We start from the raw sequence: 24,342 nt of genomic DNA on the forward strand, positions 1-24,342 counted from the left end.
CAGGGCGATGAGTATGAAGATTTCTGTCTTCTGGGTTGTTGCGCTGTGTAGTCTGGTTGATGTTTACCAGCGTTTCAGAGGTCCTTGTTGCCTCCATCATCAGGGCGATGAGTATGAAGATTTCTGTCTTATGGGTTGTTGCGCTGTGTAGTCTGGTTGATGTTTACCAACGTTTCAGAGGTCCTTGTTGCCTCCTTCATCAGAGCGATGAGTATGAAGATTTCTGTCTTCCGGGTTGTTGCGCTGTGTAGTCTGGTCGATGTTTACCAACGTTTCAGTGGTCATACTGCTTCCGTCATCAGACGAATATGCTGTGACCTTGAAGCAAGCAATTTGGTGATAGCTACTATAAACATCATTTTACTTCAAACAAGTGTTTCATAACAAACGCATTATTTGGCAGATAGCTACAACATGACTCAGAGTCCGCCCTGCGACAGAGCCTGGCTTTGTCTGGATTACTTGTGAACCAAACCCTGTAATATTGCAAACAATTACAGGCATGGTTTTCGAAATTCCAGGTAACCGGACGTGGCGCATTCCATTCGAAAGCCACGACATTCTTGTTTCTCTACAACGTTACATCTCACTTACTGTTCTGAACCGTCACACGACCATGAATCAATACCCCGGCTTTTGCAAACTCCGATCCCGCCCAGTCTTCACTGTAACCAAATTTTGTTGCTAAGCAGCTGCGGCTGGTGACGTAAATTGTAGTCTAAATGGTAATAAATGTTGACTGTATGTATGTTGCAGACATTCCTGGCAGAGCATCTGATTTTTTTTTAATTAATTAAAATGTTTATAAAAGCAAAACATCTCCAGTCCCATTCCTATCCTTACTACGGCTCCGCGATAATGTTTACTGTCAAGTATTCATCCACAGTTTTTTTCAACGCTCGTCCAAAATTCTGTGCATGGTGCAGCCTTAGTTTAACACAACTGACGACACAGTCAATTTTTTTGAAACAGTTGTCACGCTGCCTGGCCGTGCCGTGAACTGACCAGGCCGTGCCGAGCGCACCACTCTGCAGTAAGGAAAATCAGCACAGTCGAAGTACTCCGGCACTACACTGTGAAAACACACGGGGGATGAGTTCGCACTAGATGGTACTGACCGGCTAGCTTAAAGGTACAATTTGGCTGCACGCGACAGAGACAAGCGACCGAGGCAGGCGACAGAGACGGGAGACGGACACATCGCAGCTTGTCGCCACACACTTTTGAGGTGACGACCGAGACATGCGGCAAAGTGTTTGTTTTCTTTGTTTTGTTGAGACATACGTGCACATATTCTGTGAAAAATGAGTACAAAAATGCTTCTAAAAAGGTTACTCGAAGAAGAAGAAGAAGAAGAAGATGTGTTGCTGTGTTATTTGTTGCGAAAGAAACAAAGAAAACCTATGAGTTCAATATTCAAAACCAGACGTGAAGAAGGATCTTTCTGTCGGTGGTCGGTTTTCTGCTACTAATTCTACCAATTGCTCATCTTGGTCACCAGTAAATTTAATTTCTGCCATTATTTTACTCAACAACACACGTGCTGCCTGAGCCCGTCGCGAGACACTACTGGTCCGAGAGCGGTCTCCTGTGCTTTGTCTCTGTCACCTGTCTTTGTCTCGCGCTCGTAATTGTACTTCATACGATTGTACAGAGAGCAGACAGGAAGCGACCAGTCTCGGTCTCGTAATTCTGTCGCGTGCAGCCAAATTGTACCTTAAGGCTCCTGATGCTTTACACCCGGGAAAGAGCCCCCCCTTCGGAACCCATTAGATAATATACAATGGTAATGGGATTTGTAATAATGACGCAGGGTAGCAAATCATTTAGGGAATAAATTTGGTGGGGAACTAGCAAAACAAAAAGTATCAGGCTCTGCAGACTGTGGACAGCCCGTGTCCGGGAACTTGCTCATTCTCCAAGGTATCAAGCGCAGGCGAAGCACGTCCACAGAAGCATTTTATTTATCGCAGAACAGCTTAAGCACGTGATGTGAATGTCGTGAATGCCAAATTGATTCTTTCCAAATCCTGCATCGAAGGACAGGCACAGCAAGCCAGCCTTCTTGCACGCCGGTCCTTACGAGAGTCCAAACACAAATTCACGGGCTGGTTTGCTGGTTTACTTAACAACACGCCATCAACGACATAAGACGTGATGATATGAGGCTACCCCAAGTTATTAAACGACGCTGATTATGACACTCGTTTGACGAGACTGACGAAGAACTTCCACGACAGCCAGTAACTCAATCAAGATTCGAACAGTACATCCCGAACACAAGTGAAAAGAGTTGCCAATATAGTACACAACTTTACGTCATACTACGAGGTGGTTAAGACAGATGGTAACACAAGGAAGAAAAACTAAAAACTTTACTCGGGGTATAAGTCTTCTGGCTAAAATTCGAGCCCAGGACCCTACGAATTTGAATGTGCAGTGACCACCATTATGTAGCCTCTATACAGGCTTTTATATGCCAAGCATATGTAAAGTTATTTACGAGTGCCCGAAATAATAAGTTCCAAGAAGTGACACCAGTCTTCTTACATGTACTTCCTTTGCGAGATTAAAACTCCTTAGTTGTTTGAATACAAACTTTATATTGCTGTCAAGTACATTAAAAGGCAAACAGCAAGCTTGTTACAAAATATGCGCTACGAAACTAGACACTAAATCTTGAAACTTGTGAAAGTCAGTCAACTGTAATGAACATGCAAGTACTTTCCACCCAAATTTTCCACAAATTATAACGGATTTCCACTGGAATATTGAAATAATCGGATATGTAAACGCGCGAGCGTATACATTCATATACACACAAGTAGAGGAAAAACGCACACGTGCTTTCGTTGTGTAAATAGGTGATAACACATTCTGAGAATCATAGAAACAAGACAGCTTTTTAATGATTTTAATTACTACGTACTAGTGGAATAGTGGGCCAATTGCTTGTGCTAGTGACGAAAGGGGAGACGGGTTTCAAAATCTTTAAAATGTGGATAACAAATTAAACGAGATGTCTTGATAGAAACATGTTAATAGTATATCTAATCGGATTTCCTGCTTCATCACACAATGTTTGAGAAAAATATGTTCAAATTTCACATTTCTCTTAAGTGTATTAATTTAGAGTTACAAATTATAGAAAAGTTGATAACATAGTCTAGGCACGGGTCATGTTAATGAAGATGGCTACAACTCGGCAGCAAAGGATACGTGTAAAATTTACTTCAACAGGCTGGGATTGAAGCAAAGACCCACTGATTTGTACGGAAACTATTTTCAAGACTAGACCATAACAATGTTCTACCAACAAAGCATGCAACGCTGAATTTAACCCTCGATTTCCTGCAACTGCATGGTTCTATTTTTCTCACTCATTCCAAGCCGGACGAGCCATTCGGACACACAAAAACGCACAATGCGTAAGCTACACGGTCCCTATAACACACTGACGACCGCTTTATGATGGACGTGCTGAAGGTTCGGTCTATAAATCAGCCTGTCCATTTACAGCTTAACACACAGCGCAGTTCCAAAACTAATTACTGAAGTTTCACTGCAAAACATTCTGGCTCCAGTCTGTAGCATTACAAGATTTTATTACTCCAACGTTTCTAATACATTACACTGTAACCTAAATTTTAGTCTAATTCCTACCCGGGGTCCGGAAGACTGGAGACTTGGATCATGTAAATGTCCGAATAGCCGTTCACAAGTTATAACAATTAGTCGGTTTCACTACTACACCAGAAACTGTCCATGCAAGTTTGCCACTTTTCCAGGCGAAATGCAAGAGCAGACGACCTAAGCAGTAGCAATAGACTGGAGGTAACATCCATACACTGAGATTTAAGTTTCCACGCCGGTAGAGGTGTCGACTGAAGTCTTCTGACGCCCTGGAACACACTATGATCCTGTGCGTTCTTGTAAACGTTTCGGAGGAACGACCCAGAAGACCACGACAGACTCCAGCATATTCAACGCACAACAGTTTCAAAGATCCGAAACGCCTGTCCATTATTTTCAAGCCTGGGTGAGTCTGTCCTGGTGACCTCTTGAAGAACCCAGTCCGAACCAACGTTTGAATTTCCGTATGTCTGGCCGGGACACGACTTCGTAGGAGTTGAGGTTGTCACGGCGGTCAGTACGAAAGATGGCTGTCTTCTGGGTTGTAGCGCCGTGTAGTCTGTTAGACGTTTACTAACATTTCAGCCCTTGCCTCCATCATCAGGCCGATGATGGAGACAGTAAAGCGGGCTCCGCACCTGGTCTGGACTTGACGACGGACAGAGATTCCCAGTACTTCGGGCAGAAACTTCCCCAGAGGGGTTCGGGGCCTGGGCGAAGCTGTCTACGCGGTGTCACTTAAGATTTCTATGTGCAAACGAAAGAAAGAAATAAAAAGCCGGTAGCCTGTTCGTTTTGATATTACTGGGGGCCAAGGTGACATTTATTAAAGACTATATACTTATCTCTATTTTGGGATTATATTAAAATTAACAGGCTATACTCTAATATGATTTGTGTTTCATTTTTACTTCTTGGGCGTTTAAGGTGTCGCTGTGCAGGAAGTAGGTCCTATTTCATACATCGTAACGGCCCTGACTTCAGGGAACTGAATTACGGCTGTACACTCAACGCCACTCGGTTTATTGACTGTTCCCCTACGGGAAACTTTTAACACGTACCGGCATGATGGTGTCTCCTAGCTTCATGAAACCCGAATTCTAGTGTAATGAGTATATAAATTCTTGGTCCGAATAAAACCTTCGGAATTTTAAAGAACACTATTTAAAAGTCATAAATAATCATGCTTTCTTGTCATGTCTTCTGAGATAGAATTAGAAACGTGACAATACAACAGCGACATTTTTCAACGTTAACACGCGTGACATGCAAATAAGCGGATATAATTTCTATAAACAAAAGGATGATTTACGGCTTTCTACGTTTGGAAGTGCAAACAGTGTTAACTGCTACAAGAAATTTCCTCTTGGGTAAACAGCTGAACTTTCACTTCGTCTTTTATAAAGCTGCTACATAAACTAGGTTAACTTTTTCATTAAAACTGTGTGCAGAAAGATTCAAAAGGAACCTGTCATGTTTAATATATTTTACTTCCAGATATTCCAACGTTTCATGCAGCTGAGCTTGGAACTTAATTCTGAAGTAATCAAACTTTAGTTCCGTTTTCAAGTCAGCCCTAATGAAGCTACTTCTGTTTCTTCCGAGGCGACCTTATTTTGCATCTGAACGACGTACGACATTGAAAAGGTATAAAAATATAAAAACTCGTTTCGTATGTAATTCGGATTCTCGCCATCTTCATAGATAAAACGGGCATTCGAATAAATTTTACTGGATGAATACTTACACATCTTGGGGCCTCGTTCACGCCTCGTTATCGACCCACGGTCAGCAAGGTTATAAGTAACAATATTGTAATACACCACTGCAAGCCCCACCTCATTCACAGAACAATAATATTTCTGCAGAAAGAAAAATAACTGAATCCGTACGATGCAGTACCAATCAGAAGACAGGATTTCCGATTTTAAATTTGATTGAGATCAGTCCAACGGCTATCCGGTTATGAGATGACACAGGAAAATCTTATTTTGATTATTTCGAAAACCGTAGGATTTACGGGAAAATTGTTTTGGGCATACAAAATTTTATAAAAACCCGTTAGGCGGATCTAGAAATGTTGCATGCGGACAGACAAACATGGCGAAGCAGGTGCATTAAAAGTTGCTCGAGTACACAAGTCAGAGGAAGGGGGGTCGCGGCGAAAAGAGGAATAAGGTCAGACAAAAAGAAGTTCCTATTGTGCGCTTACAACCTTCCTATTCAATAAGAATGAAAATTTGTTTACGAAAACAAATGGGCATACCCTATACAAGTATTTACTCTATCCATCTCCTTTTATAAGACAAGGAATTGACTTTTGGGTCGAATTGCGTCGTTTTACCCATTTACGGAATACATAGGAATACTTCTACCATTGTTTATTGACGTACTGAAATTGTCCTTCCCAGGGGCTACTGATAGGCACTAAAAGCTGGAAGATCTGTGGCTACAAGAAACATACACTGCAGACGAACTACGAACTCTTGTTTCATCGGCAAATATCTACAGGGGTAAACTAGTATGAACGAGTACAGGAATATTTGCATAGCAACTTAGTCTGACCTTGAAAGGCAGACTCCAATTAGCGTACAACTACGTAGTTTTAAGTCCGAAGCTTTTAAAATATTCTGTGCTTTCCTCCACAAGAGGATCACTGACTGTCAACATAAGAAGCGAACTTTTATGAGGAACTTAACGTACCATAATAAGACGTCATAATAAAGTAATATAACATATGCGCTTAAGAAACCCTCGCTGGATTTGTGTGACTGTCCAAGATTCTTCGTATGTCGGAGCATGGGGTCACGAATGCTTCCTGGCGACAGTGCAGAGAACCAATGAGATTGAATGTAATGAATAAAAAATAAAAAAAGAGACAGGCATGCATTCCCACTACCAGAAATATTATAGACCTCAATATGCCTAATGCATGGTGAAAACCTTCGCTCTCTTCGAATTAATTAAGAGACTGGACAGCTTTGATGACATGTTGTTGTAATAAAGCACTATAATCCTGTAACACAACCCACAAAAGTTAAACCACGTTATACGTAGCCCTTTAACGACACCAGGCAATTATCTAAATTCTGGTGTAGTCCCATAAGGTCGTATGCAGAGTTTATTGAACTTGGCACCGTAAGAGATGCCACAGTGTAGGATATAACGCACGTTGCTATATACCAAACACTAATCAACAACGTCCGCATGTCTTCCTTTGAAATTCAGCCTACAAAAGAGTAACACAATGAAAACGGAAGTAAAACACCTGCAAGACAAGATCCCATAGCGGAAGGAGCTGTGGTCTTCGAGGTTGTAACACCGTGTTGACTTTTCGGTAGATACAATGTACGTAAAAGCTACTAGTGTTTTTAAAGCCGAGCTTACATTACGCACAAGCATCGACAAACCTCTCTTGTGAGACTGCTATAAAACCATATTCCTGTTTACAACCTCAACGAAACTACTCATGCGATCTAACATACGGTTATTTCTGCAGCAAATAATATTACAAGCTCGCAGCCATCAGAGAGGGTGTATTTGGCGATGGAAACTCCGCTTGGCTGGGTAACGTCCCATGTGGTAATTTAAGACAAGCTAGCGGATGTTGGGAGGGAATTTTCGAGTAGCATTTGAAATGCATAAAAACAGGCCAATCCACCTGCGTCCCCACAGAAACACGAAGACCTGCTGAAGCGGGTTCTTCACCAACACAGAAGCGACTGAGGAGAGACAGAGAAACGCACCTGACCCTTGTCGAAAGCAGGTACTGAACTGGAGCGATGATGGGGCAAGGCGAGTCTGTACTTCTGTCTCCGAGAAATGGAGGATACTGGGGATTTAATTTTGGTCGCGAAACACAAATTCATAACGCCGTCATAAAACCCTGTCTATCCATAACACAATCGTCTAGTCTTAGACAACAATTTCATCTATAAGATAGGATCATGCCCCTTTCAGTACACGTGTCCACGAGAATTTATCCTTTTTAATAGATCCAACATTTATATTATTTGCTCATTTCTGTAATAAGTGGTGGCCAATGTATTATGTGACATTTATTACACCTCGCGAAATTAATTCCTAAATAAATTAATAAAATCTTCTCGGGCAATCAGCCGCGTTAACTGGTTACCGTAGTTAACCGACGTTTCGGGAACAAACTCTGTCCCCATCTTCAGAGTTCTGATGTGACTGGATACCTCGGAAGTCGCCTGTGACATCCTAGATAGACTGTTACAACTTCGATTAGTTCTAAAACCACTGCAAAACAAGTTTTACTCACCGTATCCAGATTGAAAAGTGACGACACTTTCTTCATGAAACCATCTTGTTGCCGTCGCTTTCGTCGACTAGTCATTTTATCACCACTTTATTTCAAAAAACGCTTGTCTTCTAATATGAAACAAAGTCAGTCACTTTAAGAATGTACAAGCACTCCTACCGATCTGTTGCAATCGAACATCAACTGTCGGACACTGAGTCTGCTTCTTCATACTTTCTATCAGCTATCCACACGACGCATATCACACGCACTGTCAACACTGATGATTTCCATGGTTACGATGTAAACAAACAACCTACAAATATGAAGCCTCTGCATCACAACAAAGCGCTGTCATAACATCCATTCACAAACATAACCACGTCTCAACAACAATACATTTAAATTTCTAAATAAAAACTAAAAGTGAGATTTGAGGTAGCGACCATTAAGACTGCTGCCTTCTGAGTTGTTGCGTCGTGCAGAGTGCTAGAAGTTTACCGACGTTTCAGAGGTGCTTGCCTTCATCACCAGGGCGATGACATAGCGCAATTACTTATAAGACAGCCAGCCACTTTCATCATAAATTATATTTTGAACACAGCCTCTAAATGAAGATATTATAAGCGTTAGACGTTGATGAAATGCATCTGGGAGTTCTGAAGGATTACAGTTCTTTAGTTATCACCAAGTGACCAAAACAGTTCGAAGAATTCCTTCCCAATTACGAAAACCTAATTCTTTTATTGCTGCCATGTTCGTATGGTTAAAGACACGAAGTTAAAAATGTCATGACAGAGCTTACAGAGTTAAACAAGCATCGGTCAGTTAACGTACGTAAATTTCAGAGGCAACAAGAACAGTTGTTATATCTCCTTTAACATTTGCGTGTGCAGTTCCTGTTAACCGTGTTAGCCCGGCTAACACTTTGAAAAACTACAAATAAAATGCCTTCTGTCTCACTTTAGTGGTAGTCCATACGCTGGGAAATATCAGAACAGATCATATAAAATACATCGTTAATCAGCTCCGGATAGCCAGGCGTTTTTTGCGAGCTAGTAGAGGCGAGTTGGTAATCAGCAGTATGTTAAGAGTTCTAACAAGTATTTCCAACATCCCAATGAAATCCATATACTGTCTGTTGTACTATCAGGAGGAATCTCTCATCGTCGGGGCGAAACTGTACTCTTGCCTGTATTTTCCATCGTGCCGATTAAAACCAATGTGTATTGGTTGTGGGCTGGAGTACGCTAAAACGCAGTTACCGAACGAAATATAAGTGAAATGTCTCGTGGATGAAACTATAGTTGGCAAGCTGACGTACGCGAAATTAATTTTGGTGAAACTGCACGCAGAGAAAATGGCTGTAGGTGTAGCTGACAGCGCCTCGTTCCACGTAGAACACAGAAACTAACTGAACCTACTTTCACTGGCTGATGTGCCTGCCGCAGGCAAGATAAGAAGTGCCACGTGCTAGGATGGGCAATATAACATATCCCACTAAATGAAACGAACGAAACAAATAACACAAGCAGTCACAAAGCTCATTACTGATACGCCGTGTATAAATGCTTTACTACGATCTCACGTTAGATGCCACAATAGCAAGACGTGTGATAGGGAATGTGGGAAAAAAAAAGTTGCAGGTATTCTTTGACTCAAAACTTGACAAAAGAGAGAGGTAAACTTCTGACTCACTTCGGCAGGTTGTCCTGGGGAGAGACACGTCTTTAGAGAATAACGGGGCCCGGGGTGAAGCAATCTATGAACCACCCCACCCCCTCCCAAGATTTGTAGGTGCAAATGAAATGAAATGAAATGAAATGAAATGAAATTAATAGACTATATTTGAAAGTGTCTTATGTTACATTTTTACTTCTTGGGTACTTAATGTGTCACTGTGCACGAGTACTTCATTCAATGCGCCACTCTGTACTTACTGGCTTCAGCAGAGTGGAACTAGAAGATAACGCGAGATTCAATCGAATTCTGACGAGAGCAATTGTGTCAAGAGGCTACTTATGACTGAGTGAGCTGGTCACATCTTTTATATCCTTTCCGATTAAAAGTTGTACATAATCTCTCGCAATAAACCCTCAAACGTTTGTTTGGCCCAAATGTAACAAAATGATCTAATACGAAACTCACAGAAGTAGCAACAATAATCAGTACATGAGATGCAAGTGAGAAAAAAGAAGCAGACACCAATGAGGCTAAAAGCTTAGATCAGCAAAGAGTCAGAACATGATAACATTATCTGCCTGTGGATTGCAATGCGGTGTCAAGTCTGAGGGGTGGGGCGACGGGGGGGGACTTGATTATGAATTCCTCAGGCGGGGTCAATGACGTGTAATGGCGACATTTAAAAAGGTTTTTCGTGTCTGACAAAATATAAGTATAAAATAAGGTTCATGATGAACAAAGAAGCAATACGGCAGTAACATGATTGGTTTGTAAATCGACAGTGAATCAGGTTTTTGTGATTTTTCGAAGCAACTGTTATCCTGCTGGTATAACATTTGAATTTCTCAGATGTAATAAAAGCTACTTTATTATTATAAATTATTAGCACATATAAGATACATACAAAAGATTTATTATTTGAACATTACTGACGAAATCAAATTAAGATTCCAATGTAAAAGCTAATTCGGTGGGTCAACTTTATATGCATGCCTATGTTATGTATGAATTAAAATACACTTCTTGAAGCCACGTATCTCACACCACACGTAGTTTTACTTTATTATTTCCATTTGCTTCCCTCTTAATACATGATTGTAACCTTTTAGGACGCCACATTGTACACAAACAAGCATGCCTGCACGATAAACAGGTAGGCTGTTTCTTTGCCATCATCTTGTTTACAAAAATTGTTGCTAATATGGCAAATTTGACTTACACTTCGTATCAATTTGAAATCTGTGGGTTAACTGACAACTCTGAAATTGCACTGCATGAACACTGTGACAGCACAGAAAGAAAGGAATTTCCCAAGACTGTATTTAGAGGATGAGACCGAGGTTAATCTTGATATGTAGAACACGAAAAAAATAAGCACGGAAAGTTCTGCTGCTGGAGGAACCGACAGCATAGTTTATCTGTGACCTTGTTCAAAAAAGTATTTTTACTGTTTTAAAAACAGCAGCCAACTCAAAATAGAAATTCTTTTGAACACGTCGATGGATTTGTTCGCATGGAACAGGTCGTTGACCTTGGAACATGGCTATATTTGGGACGGTTGGGTCCTTGAAGTGAGTGCAGTACTTTAGTACGGTACATTCCTGTCAAGCACGGTAACTACACACATAAAATTGTTCATATGAATATTTCTACTACCCCTTTCTATGCACAAGAGTAGAGTAAATAAAAACCCAATATAAAACAAGAACTAGCAACTCAGTACGGCACATCCCTGTCAAACACGGTAACTACACGCAGAAAATTGTTTATCGGAATATTTATACTATCTCTTTCCTTGCAGAACCGTAGGCAACTAAAACATCCAATATAAAACAAAAACTGTTAAATCAGTACGGCACATTCCTGTCAAACACGGTAATTACACACAGAAAATTTTTTATACTGATATTTCTGCTACCACTTCCTTTGCCGTACGGTAGGGCGATTAAAAACGGAATGTAAAAGAAAAGTAGGCCACTATCACTAAAAAGATGCATACTCAACAGCAAATAGTAGATGTGTACACAAAGCTTTCATGTGAGGTCTGCAAAACGGAAACCTAGTTTAAATATATTTGTTGCGATAAATGTTATGACAACACCACACAACACTGCTGCACTGCACCTCAAGGGCGACATAACCCACCTTTCCTCGTACAAGACTCCAGCATGCCTACATGCTTACAAGATCACAAACAACTCTTCCCTCTAAATTAAACTTACATCACTTAAAACTCTACAAATCACTTAAACGCGTAACCACTTCACTTCCACAAAAAAGAGGACACGATTCCAACCAATTGAATAATCAAGGAGTTACTTTACAGTTAGCATCACTCTTTATCAGCACCGCTTTCAACTGTTTTAAAACATGGCCAACAACTTGTTGCCTACGTAGCGAGCCGTGCTTTCGTCATCAACATCAGCGGTCACCCGAGAGCTCACGGAAAGTTACGAATACTAACGAGTGTCTTGGATTACTATACCGCTTAAAAACATTTATCACATTCCAGGGTTCAACATTCTTATTTCAATAAGAATGCCATTACACACCTTCCATGCCGCTTCAAAATCTCCAGGGTCTTCAGGACATATAAAAACAAACAAACATTACATATTCGCAGTCTTGGAAGCTGATGTTAATATTCGCCAAGCCGTCTACTGGTGATCATGCAAAGTTGCGATTACTGGTCTTGGCCAGTCGAACATTGGGATCGTGGGATCGAATCTCACTTGAGGCATGGATATTTTACCGCGTCTTTCTTTGATGTAGTGGCCTGAACAAGTAGACACCTTGAAACGATCTCACACCGGGTCCAGAAAGGCTACCATGTGTCGGAAAATATGCTCGAAAATGCGGTAGAAAATGTCTCCAGAGAGGCCATGGTTCAGAATGGGCTACAATGACGACATAGGATCACCGTTTCACCTCATCGCAACAGTAACAGCAATGCATTGGACAAGAGTACGGCTGGGTACCGGAACCGATTTGAAGGCGTCTCTGCAATTGTTTAACCCATATATTAGTAACTTCTAATTCATAACACTAACAAATACAAGAAGATGGAGTGACTACAAATGTGTGTAAGAATTCCTTGTCAATAATTCATACTGTCAAAAACAAAAGTTTTCAACTAAATTCAAGAAACAAAATAAAATTGGGTACTGTTATGTCGCTGTAAACTGAATTTACCTCGTCAAGCTGTGTTCTAGAGTGTTTTCAATAGTTGTAAGTCAGAGGAGAAGCCAAGGGCGAAGTATGGTTCCGTGTTAAGTGAAGCTTCGCGTTATAGCGGGATCCCAGTGTAACGCACTACAGCGAAACGTAAGAGACTGGAGTTCAAATTCTCTGAACACGTCCATGGCCAAGAAGGATGCGGAAATGCACCGTAAGACACACACCGTTACTTTTAAGTGTCTTATTTCATTGTTCACAAATCTGAGAAAAATTCCATTTATTTTCTCAAGATGTCGTGATGGTATAATCCATACGTTACGATGTCACAAAATTTGTCCAGTCATGTTGCATCCGTAACTGTGTTTTCTGTGTCCTTGTTCCCTCAGCAGTATTATGTATGGCCTTGGACACCTCCGTTCATGACCTAGGTTTCATATGGTACAGTTGTAACAAAATAACTGCCACCTAAACTTCGGGATAGCCGTGATTACTGTGCATGAGGAACTAGCCTATGGCAAAAAGACCGGTAAGTGACGACTGAAACCGCCCATGACTATCAAAGGCCAGAAATGGTATTCCTTTTTTCATACATCTGCACCCTGAAAGGGTGATGATTAAAATTTGATACATACGTATGGCCATGTAGAGTTTCCGTGATGTAAAATTTTGTGGTGTGCCGTAATGTCTTTGTCAAATTAAGGTGTGGTGCGGGTAAAAATAGGTTTCAGAACAGTGCTCCGAAAGTGCGGAACACAGCATTAAAATGCGCTAGCAGCGAAGAAAACAACAGAGAATGAAAAGAGACAATCCGGCGCTGTTTTCTAAAGTCACGAAGAAAGGCACTGATGCAACGGAACTCACCGAAGATTGGTTGAAACTTGATGGCTGTTGGACTTGCCTGGTTTATAAAGACAACTCAGGTTCAACGTCCTATCATGGAGTCAGTTTACCTTATCGGATACCTAGTCCTACTCGTGTACATTTGGATACTTAGAATTAAATATCTGACGGAACCGAGTCCTTCAAAAGTTAACAGTCGTTCGGATACCACAGTTACGAAACTCCTGCATTTTGTGAAAAACAAAGATTCACAAGGACCCGCCAGATCAATCCTGTCTACATATTCTCATCAGTCACATGAAATAATTCCATATGCCATTAACCTTACTTCTTTAATATCAATTTAATATTATCCACCCATCTACTTCGATGTTTTCCATATGGTTTCTTCCCTTCAGGTCTTCAAAATATAATTATTTGTTATTTCTCAAAACTCCCATGCGTGCTACATTAATCACTTTAAATAATATTTCGTGAAGATTACAAATTATTAAGTTTTTCATTATACAAGTTTCTGTAACCCCCTGTTATTTCCTCATAGATTCAAATGTTCTAAGATCCTATTACTCAAGATCAGCTTAATTACTATCAATAAATCAAGTGCTCAAATCCGCTACAGCTCGTGAGCTCTTATCTCATTGAAATATTAAGCGCAGACCAACTTCTTAGAAATCGACACTCTACTACTGCTGACTGGATAAAATCAGCATTTATTATAGGGATCATCAGTTTTTCTTTATTTAGTGGGAGAATATCGTTTAAACGAAGACTGTGCGTTTAAAAACACTACTTCTTATCGTTAAGGGGCTGTTAATTTTAAAAGTAAAAATATCTTGTGCCCTATCCTACCTCATTTAAATACCACCTCCGTGAAAGCAAGCTAACGCCATTGAACTGCCTTTTTTTAACAGTAGACCTGTAATACAGATATATCGACGTAGAAATGCCAGCCATAAGGGTGCAGTCTTTTCAGGCAAAAAAAAAGCCTTTTGTTGCGTGAAATATCATTCTACACCGCCGCAAAGAAATGTTTCACTAACACTAAGCTCCCTTGACGGAATAAATCCTCTCTCTTCACGTCAGATGGCATTTTCAAGCGAACGTGGCTCAGTGATGATCCGTCTCGTGCTTAGAAGGAAAGACAATGACTAAAGCAAATGGCGACCGACACACCGTGCCTACAGGCAAACTGCCTAGCCTCCTACACCTTTCATATTCGGGGAAGGTTTCATACACCAGAAAATATTTCGAATGAACTGATGCGAGACAGTTTTGACTGTTCCAAATCATTAACATCAATAAGTATGCAACTAAATAAAACGGGACCTTATCTTGAATCACTTGAACTCAGTTAAGACCTTCATACCTACTTATTTAATACCATTAACGAGGATTATTGACTTCTGGAGCGTTGCGTAGTGTAAAACGGTAGAAGTTCACCGACGTTTCGGGAGGGCGATGAGAGAAGCTTCTGAATTTTCCTACTAAGTAGGAATTTGGTTTCTCTGACAATGGAGACAGCAAAAACTACTACCAGACTACACGGCGCTACAACCCAGAATACAGCCATGTACTTGCTACGTCGCTTCTTACTTTGTATATGTCTACTCTGACACTCACAGATTCGGTGTTTAAATTTTTTACACATATTTTTGGGCAGACAATATTATTCCGATGTAATTCAAATAAGATGTGTCTGTACGTGTGCCTACTTATAAAAGATTATTGCTGAAGTGTCCTAGAGTAATTAAAACTGGCACACAAACGGATATCCTCGATACGGGATCCAAACCTTTACGCTTGTAATTCCTTCGCAGGATTCAAAATCCGATTAAAATGCATCAGTAACCAAACTCAGATTTTAATTAATTCCCGTTTATTGATCTACTGTTGACATTACTAAATACATATTACTCTTTGTTGCAACTGAAGAGTTTAGAGCAGAAAGGACGTATATCTAAAAATTAGAGACTATACTTCCGAATTTCTGTCACCATTTAATTCAGCAAACCATATCCGACGTTTCGGTTAAACAATTATTCGTATACAGCCCATTACAGTGACAGTGTACGCAGTAAATATACATTTAAAAAACGTTTCTTTACTCTTTCCAACACATTTTGAGAATGGGGCTAAACCACTTTTGTACTTAACTCTCAAATTACGTAGTATCGACCTTGGTGGTAATGGAAGGTTTACAAATGATAGTTATATTATAATGGGCACAAAACACAGCTCTAGTATGCAATCCGTAAATGGTGAGCGAAAGCAAAGCTTTTGTACATTTTCATGTTTACACTTTGACCCAGTGATGAAAAGAGCCATAGATAACATAGAACAGAGGCTTTCAAACTAAAAATAGATCCATAATCAATTTAAAAATTCACGGATTTAGATAAAAACAACAAATAAAGAGAGAGAGCGGTCGATAAATACAGCACACAGTTTAAGTCGTTTGAAGATTAATTGATATGACTATGTTTGGGAGTGAATATTTTAGGAAAACGTAGCTTACTACATACAGTGAATGACCAACGGTACTTTTTATACAGTGAGTATCCAATGGTAATATAAAAAAAACAATGAATCCCAACGGCAAATTACCAAAAAAGCAATCAACATTTATTGGCCTTGTGGAAGGACGAGAAATTGCAAAGGAGACGCGAAGGATTAAACCAATGCCGGAAGAAGAAAGATTAGTATAAACAGCGAACGCATTAAAAACTTTCGGGTGTTTTGTTCCATAACGGATTAAACACCTCGGCACGTTCAGACTCAGAATTAGGAATAATTATATAACAGTGGTTCTTCTTAACAGTTTCTAGGACTACATACATTGGCGATCAGCCAATAATAATGTTTCTGTGGTCAAAAGAACAGACAGAAAGAAAAGATGAAAAAACATTAATGTATCGAAACATGTTCGAACCCGCAGTAATTCAGTACTTGCAGCTTTAGAACGTAACTGTAGTGACATTAGAATATACGAAGTCGAGACTTCAGGATACTCAATTTATGGGACAATTCTTTATAGTAACATTAATTTTCGGTGATCATTTAGAAGCAATTCTTGATTTCAGATACACATACAATAAACTCGACAGTGTTTCCGGCATGCCAATGTTTCTGCAGCACATTGCTGCTTACATATGAAGACGTTAACATGTAATTACGAATTTCATAAACAAAACAAGATAATTAATGATTCTCTAAAGGTTTGTGACAATGATTGATTCATTACAACGCAATTAAGTTGAACACTGTCCATTATCTGCGGTATATTTAATGTAAACGACGTTTCAGGAGTTGGTTCTACTGACGTCTTGAGATGATTGATCGCGACTCTAGTCGTATCGTTGTTAATATACGCGTCTGGTATTAAGATTGCTTCGAGTCGATCCGGACCGCCGTAGGCTTAAGTACAATCTAAAATAAGCAACAAAATATCTATTAGTGTAATGACAACTAATTTAGAGAAGACGTGTATCCATTTTCCGGAATGTCGATCAGCCTACCTCAGACAATTGTGAATATAATTAGGGTGAAAATGTAATTACGTCTGTTTCCAATGTTGGGTCCTTGAATTCTCTTGAATAATATTCCAAAAGAGATTAAACAAAACTTTTTTTAATCACTGAAGTATACACGAAGACATTCGGTAGGACTCCTTGGACGAGGGATCGGCCCGTCGCAAGGCCTCTACCTGTACACAGGACAGCACAACACAGAAAAACGCGGACAAACATCCATGGCTTGAGTGGGATTCGAACCCACGGTCCCAGCGACCGCGCGGCCACTGCGGACCCCCCAGAAACAGGCCTATAGACCATTTATGTGAAGTTGCTTCTAACCGTTTCCCTACAGTTCTAGCCATTTCGGGTTTCAGTAATAGACATTATACATTGCAATGGAAATATAAGATCACATGATTTCACTAAAAGACTCATCACATAAATGATTAATGAGTTACGCTCATATACGTTACTTTTATTCAAACAATTACAAAAACTGTGAAGTTTCTTAAGGGTAAGTTTTTATTATTCCTTGAGCAGACATAATCTAGTTTTCTAACGTGAACCCCTAAAACATAGTTCTCATTCCAAATTCATCTAATTGTCCACGTAATTAATTGCGACAGTAATTTATCACTAGAGCTCTGAACAAACACGGAATCTTCTTCCACATGTAAGTGGCCCGCAGCCAAGCAAGGAGACACGCCTTTCTCTAATAACGCTAGGCATACTTAATACAGCAACAGAGCGGGGATATTCCTACGATAATGACTTCCGGTTACACTATCGATCAAACTATCGAAAGATGCGACAAGGCTATACACTCTCGCACTTCAGTTTCTGCCACAGGTATTATGCAATCACTTCGTAACGTAATCTACACTACGGTTTACAGTTTCATGAAGCACAGTCCCTCTAGGGAAGCTAAGAATCGCTCACATAGTTCCTTGTCCATCTTATATTGAGCCTGAAGATTATTGCCGAATTCGTATGACCACCGAATTTCACATACGGTTTTCTCTCTTCTTTATTTCTTCAAAACTTGTGATCTGGGCCTGGTTTAGACGAACTACGGTCCAAAACTTTGATAAGCTGTGATCGCTTACGAAATTGAAATAATCTAATTGTGAAACCAGCCTCCAAATATGTTGCAGAATAACACAGGCCAGAACGAAAGAGCCAAGGCAAGTAAAATATCTTGAATTAAACCGCTGAAACGTGTAGAGCCGAGAATACAATGAACCGCAATAACAAAGCCGTCACTGAACTCTACAATGGATCTCATAATCAGCGTCAGTGGAGCTATCTCTTTCTTACCCGAGATTCCTCACGACGTTCTCATGGCTGAGACTTCCTTTTGTCTTTTGGTGAATAATATCAAGCAGAACCAGTGCACGACCGCTTCACCCTTAACTTGATATTTTATGAACCAAACATTATGACGTTTGAGGTTCTCGCATCGGTGAATACGTATCTTGTTATAGGATTTGAGACTTTCGCGGCGAGTACAATCAATAAAATCTTCTAGGGCAACCAACTCTGTCCCCGTCATCAGGGTTCTGACAGTACCCTGATGAAGTTTTCTAACCCGAGGATGGAGATTTTACGTATCTGCTTAACCACTCAACTCAGAAAAGACAAATGAAACGAAGGGGTCACAGAGCTGCGTTAGTTTTCTCTGCTTGGGTAAATCCCCCCACCCCACACTTCACCGGCAGGAAATGCCATTACTACTACTACAGTAAGCTGAGTTGCCACATTTTGTACTCACATTGAATCTTATGAAGGTCTTCCTGAAAAGTTATTGTGCTTGCTGTTTCACGACATTCTTTTTCTTCTGCACTGTAAACAACGTTGTTCGGCTCTGTAAGATACTCAGCCCTGTTAATTTAGACTAGAGCGTTACTTAAAAGCCAGCAGAAGTAAGTTTGGGATAGCAGACGGGGAAGAAATTTCTCCGAAGGACAAGAGTGAAAGTCTCCACTCTTATTTCACATGTTTTCCGGGGTTTAGAACCGCTGTCCACGCTGTAGGCGGCACACAACTCAGGCGATCATAACACACAAGCAACAGTTAATTTCTGTATGGACTGGGCGATTGGGGTTCAATCCGCAACGGGGGCAAAGGATTTTTACTCTAGCCTCTGCGTCCAGACCGGTTCTGGGGCCCACCCAGCCTCCTATCCAATTGGCACTGGGGCCCTTTCCCGGGGGTAAAGCGCTGACGGGGTGTGACGCTGATCACTCACCCCCATCTAGTGCCGAGGTCACGAATGAGTAGGAGCTATACCTCCTCTCCCACCAAGCGCCTACATGGCGAATAGTGGGACAGCTTTACTTTACTTTACTTTTTAGCATATTAACTCAAGCCTTGAGCCTTATGACTTATATTAGGGAGGTTGAATAGGCTTATTCTTGAATCCCTTACGGTTCACAGTGTGTAATGATCATCTTATATACAGGGCGCTATATTTAGCGCTCAGTAGCCAGGAACCTGTAATCTCACACGCATTAAGTTGTTAGACTATTCAAAAAACTGAGCAAGAACCCTGACGGGTGAGACAGTCCACAGAACACGCGGCTTATGAAACACACAGTATTGTGATCATACAATGGCTCTGCTTACTACAGCATTGACTCTTCGAGGAACAATAGAAATTGATTATAATAACTCGTATGTTCTAAGCATATTACATTCCAAGGGAATACCTATTATTAAGGTTATAATTATACTGCCTTGACAAAATGCGCCTAGTTTCCAATCCACGTCATTCACTCACTGTCTGAAGCAAGAAGCTGTCACGAGCAACTGCTGGTTCAGCCCGAGAGATATGCAGCCAAAGTGACACAACTGCAAAGCGGACTGTTTCGTCAAACGTTAGGCAGACAGGAGCTATAATATGAGAATGGAGAAGGGGAACGTGTGGATTGGCTTGTTTGAAAACGTATATCAAACCCAGACAAATGATGGAAAAAATACACTATTTAAGATCTCGCAGGTTCATGTGCGTAAGAAAATGTTTTGTTTTCGGGTGCTCAAACCAGCGTTACCTTTTGTTGATGGTATGAGGCTTTTGTTCGCGATTAGATCACCGCTCAGCTAAGCCAGTCATATTTCACCATTATACAATGACGAGTCAAACATCACTGTTTTGCGGAAAACAGTAGCGAACTTCCTTATATGTATGTATGTATGTATACATGCATATATATATATATATATATATATATATATACACACACACACACACACACACACACACACACACTTCTGTATATTTACTTTTACCTAAAGCAACAGTACGATGCTTTCTAGTAAAACCCAAAATGTTCCTGGAGTTTATGCAACAGTTATACTGTATTTATTATGGTTCATTTGACAGCTATGTCAATTATACAGCGTCGAATGACAGGACGGTTAATAATGAACTAAAAGGGATACTGAAGAAGACGATAAAATTCCGATTTTTTCTGGAGTATCTGAGAAAAGCTTCGGCCAGCATAGCAGTTGTCTGCACCGAAATTTGAACCCGGGACTCCACAAATACGAAGCATGAGTTTTAACCACTTCACTACCGCGACGTTCATTTTTATTTATTACCGGCTGTTCGGAGGTAACCAATGGTTTTTGCATGGTTACACTGAGCAGCAGGCAGAAATTGGAGTATTTTAAAACTTTGACGATGGGGGACTGAAGAAGGTCGAGACGTTCCAGAGAATAAATAAATGAGGCTTGGGTAAAATTAAATTTCCTGGTCGTCCGCCTCTGTGTAAATCTGTAGGGAGCCGTTACACAAGCCTGCTACGGTGATCTCACGCAGATACGCACTCGAAAAGACTCCATCTTAACTCTCATTGCGATGTTTTCTTTCAATTTTTTTAATGGTTACTACATGAGAAAACTTAAAAGAAATTGCGTTTTCGTACCGAAACCCGTCGTTAAAGATTAGAGTTATTAGTGCCATGGGATCTGAGCAGTCATAAGAGAAGTTATATCACCAGAACGTCCTTTCCTATGTACCAACACCACGTAATTAAATTGGTCCATACTGTTCTCTCGGAAGACGTACGTCAGTTACAAGAACAGCGTAAGAAGTCGGTGATAACAATTGAGTTTACACACGGCGTCAATAAATACCCTTGAAATTACAATGTTTCTAATTACTGAAGTACTTTTAAGATCAATAACGTATATTTTGAGGTAATAAAGATTTTCTGAACAAGAAATACATGACAATTATATGCATAATTACATATATATATACTAGTGTGAAAACAGACGGAAATTCAAACTAGTCTCATAATTTGATGTAAATTTACTTTATAAAGCTCATAAATGTAAATTAGTTTTCATGGTCTCTCTACACTACATGATCGGATTGTCATGCTGTGTGTATTGTGGTACATACAGAGAACCTATTAAAATTACCAGAAGCTATTAAAGCTTTAACATGAGCAAAGAACAGCTCATGGGACCGACCATGTCTGTTTGTTGCGTCTTTAATCACATAACTACAATTACCTTGGATCACACTGTTGCAATTTTTTTCCCTTGTTAGCCCTGATGACGACATTGCCTGTGATGTGGCATAAAGAACACCTTAGGAATTTTAGTGTACTCCTATCTTGCTTTCATTGTTTAGCCATCAACAGTCACGCCTCCTATTATTTATTTAGTGTTCTGTCTGACGACAGGTCCATATGAACAGGATCCTTCCATCCTTTTCTCGGACTGGGATCTGTTCATATACGTTCTTGGCAGATGATCCAGAAGTGGTTTGCCATTGCCTTCTTCTGTGTGTGAATGGAGTAATTGTTGGGATGCCACGGAGGAAAACTCCGTGTTGCCTAGACCACGGCCTTGCCCAACACAAGTTATAAATTCGGGCACCGCCGGGAATCGAACCCGAGACCCCAGGATTACAAGGCCAGCGTTCTAACCGCTAACGCCTCCTATGAGGATAATTCTATTTTCCAACGTAAAGAAAAACACGGAACCAAAATTTAAAAATCACCAATACTAACAAACCTTTACAGCAGGGGTGGCCAACCCAAATGATCTTTCGGGCCACTTTGGAAATGCATCATAACTCCGCGGGCCACATATAAAATTATATATCCCCATATTAGATTTAGATACACTATAGACATTTTTTTGGAGTGAAAAATTGAAACATAATGAGTTATTATTATTGTGTTTACTATTATTCTTACATGTAAACATAGATAATATAATAATAATGATACTAAGCGTACATTTTGTAAAAGTGTGATGAATTTCGCGGGCCGGAAAAATGTTCAAGGCGGGCCACATGCGGCCCGCGGGCCGCGGGTTGGCCACCCCTGCTTTACAGATTCAATACAACATAATTACAACATTACACTTTAAACACTAACATAAAGGAAGTCAAAGGTGAAACCGCTATAACACACATAACCAACACACACGATTGGTTGTGGTCGTTTTTGTGCGTTTAGGTTTGCCTAGCCTCGAGGGCAGATGTATGTCATTACTGTTTTGCAGCTTCTGCAAATGAGTCCCCATGGTCAAACAGACACACACTGGTTTTATAAATACGATTAACTATATCTACGTAACATTACAACTGCAAGAGTTAACGTGTTTTTTTTATCGTAAGGGATTCCGACGATGGCATAATAAAATACGTATTACTAATTTTCAAAGGATGTCGCCCAGGCAACGCACTCACCATCAGAAATAAACTCGCTATAAGGACACAGCAGTGAGATGCGAAATGACATCAGTTTGAATATCATTGCTGTACCATTTATCTCTTATTGGTGAGCGGTGCAACCAATATATTATTCAGACACGTGAATACACGAAGATCTCAGAATCTGCATCTTTTATTTTATTCTAGATATGAAAACATGACTACGGGATAGAAGAGGAAGAAGAGATATGCATATATCTACAATCTACGTCGTGAGCGAGGACTCATTGTTGCGTCGGTTTTAAATTTCACGGTGGAGCGTTTCGAGATGGGCTCAAGGGAGTTCTCGAGAAAATAATGAGCCTCTTCTCCTCGCTGTCTTCTAGCACGAACGCTCACCGTCTCTGTGTGCCATTTCTCGGGTCTTGCTTGGTACATGGTTCACAATAGTTGATACGATCGAATTTATGATCCACGTAAGATAAATAACCCAAAGCATGCACTTCTACTAGATATTTTTTAAACGAGATATTCATAAGATGTATTTTCATACGTCGTTCAGTAAAGTACAGACAAATTGCTTACTGTGAGATCTAGGTCACAACGTACAGAATAGAACACAATTAGAATTGTTGGACGGGATGATATCAGAAAGTGCAGACTCATATTATTTAAATAAAAAAATAAATGCTAATTTGTAGACGTTTGTTGTCAGAACTTTGTAAAATAATACATACAGCTAGAAAAAAAATATTATATCAAATTTCTATCGCCGTGTACAATTTCGTAAACTGTTTCTATTGCAACACGCCGTTATTTCGTCTGAACAGAGATAAAATGTCGTAGATTGAAACAAGGCAATGGCGTATTACTCAGGAAAACCAATCTCTATGAGACTGCCGGAACCAGACAGAAAGAGAGAGCGAGAGAGACAGTGACAAGCGGTAGACCGTAAAATTAAAATAAAATCTGAAGGAGATGAAGTTGACCAAGTTTCTTTCCTGTTTCGGTCATAAAGACCCCACACCCTACCTAACACCACTTGAAGTTGGTACACACATTTTTTGTGAAGACAGAAAATTTAATATAGATGAGATACGAAGTTATCACGGCGTCGAATATGAATATGACTGTCTTCCGGGATGTTGCACCAGCGTGGCCTGGTAGATATCGACTGACATTAGAGGAGCATACTACCTTGATCATCAGGATTATAAGTACCAACTACCCTGATGATGGAGATACTCTATTTTTGGCTCATATGTAACAGAAAAATATTTTAAAGCATTAATATGATGGAACACCTCTTTAATTTACTGTATTAACGTTTTAACAAATGATTTTAAGCTCAATGTTTTCAATATTTAGAGTCATGTTAAAAATTGTTATTTTTAAAAACCAAGGAGGGGCTTGGGTTAACAGCAGGATGAAGGAAATAGGTCTATTTAATAACTTCACAATTCGTATTTCGCTCGAAAATATTATAGCGTGGCAATACAGAAATTTATAAGGGCAGGGCATGTACCATGGGAGAGGACGTACATGTACATACGACTGGA

The 24,342-nt window shown here is 40.1% G+C and overlaps 1 protein-coding gene across 11 annotated transcripts in view; it reads right to left on the minus strand.

Annotated features, from left to right (window-relative positions):
- Positions 1-24,342, minus strand: part of dlg1 (MAGUK family member discs large 1) — a 338,246-nt gene that overhangs the window by 79,599 nt on the left and 234,305 nt on the right. The window contains exons 1-2 of one of the 11 annotated variants that reach the window (XM_087358945.1): positions 11,803-11,958; positions 7,919-8,213 (exon numbers count right to left, since the gene is read on the minus strand). The exons of 8 other annotated variants lie outside the window; for them this stretch is intronic. In XM_087358945.1, coding sequence (XP_087215071.1) covers positions 7,919-7,993 — 75 coding nt within the window. In that variant the 5' untranslated portion in view covers positions 7,994-8,213; positions 11,803-11,958. Of the gene's footprint in view, positions 1-7,918; positions 8,231-11,725; positions 11,959-24,342 lie in introns of those variants that run through there. 2 more of the 11 variants (XM_087358944.1, XM_087358946.1) reach the window with 2 other exon arrangements.

The sequence above is a fragment of the Zootermopsis nevadensis genome, unplaced genomic scaffold (genome assembly GCF_977971745.1).
Source record: "Zootermopsis nevadensis isolate Lab colony 2312 unplaced genomic scaffold, Znev_1.0 Znev_ptg000030l, whole genome shotgun sequence".
Lineage (NCBI taxonomy): Eukaryota > Metazoa > Arthropoda > Insecta > Blattodea > Termopsidae > Zootermopsis > Zootermopsis nevadensis.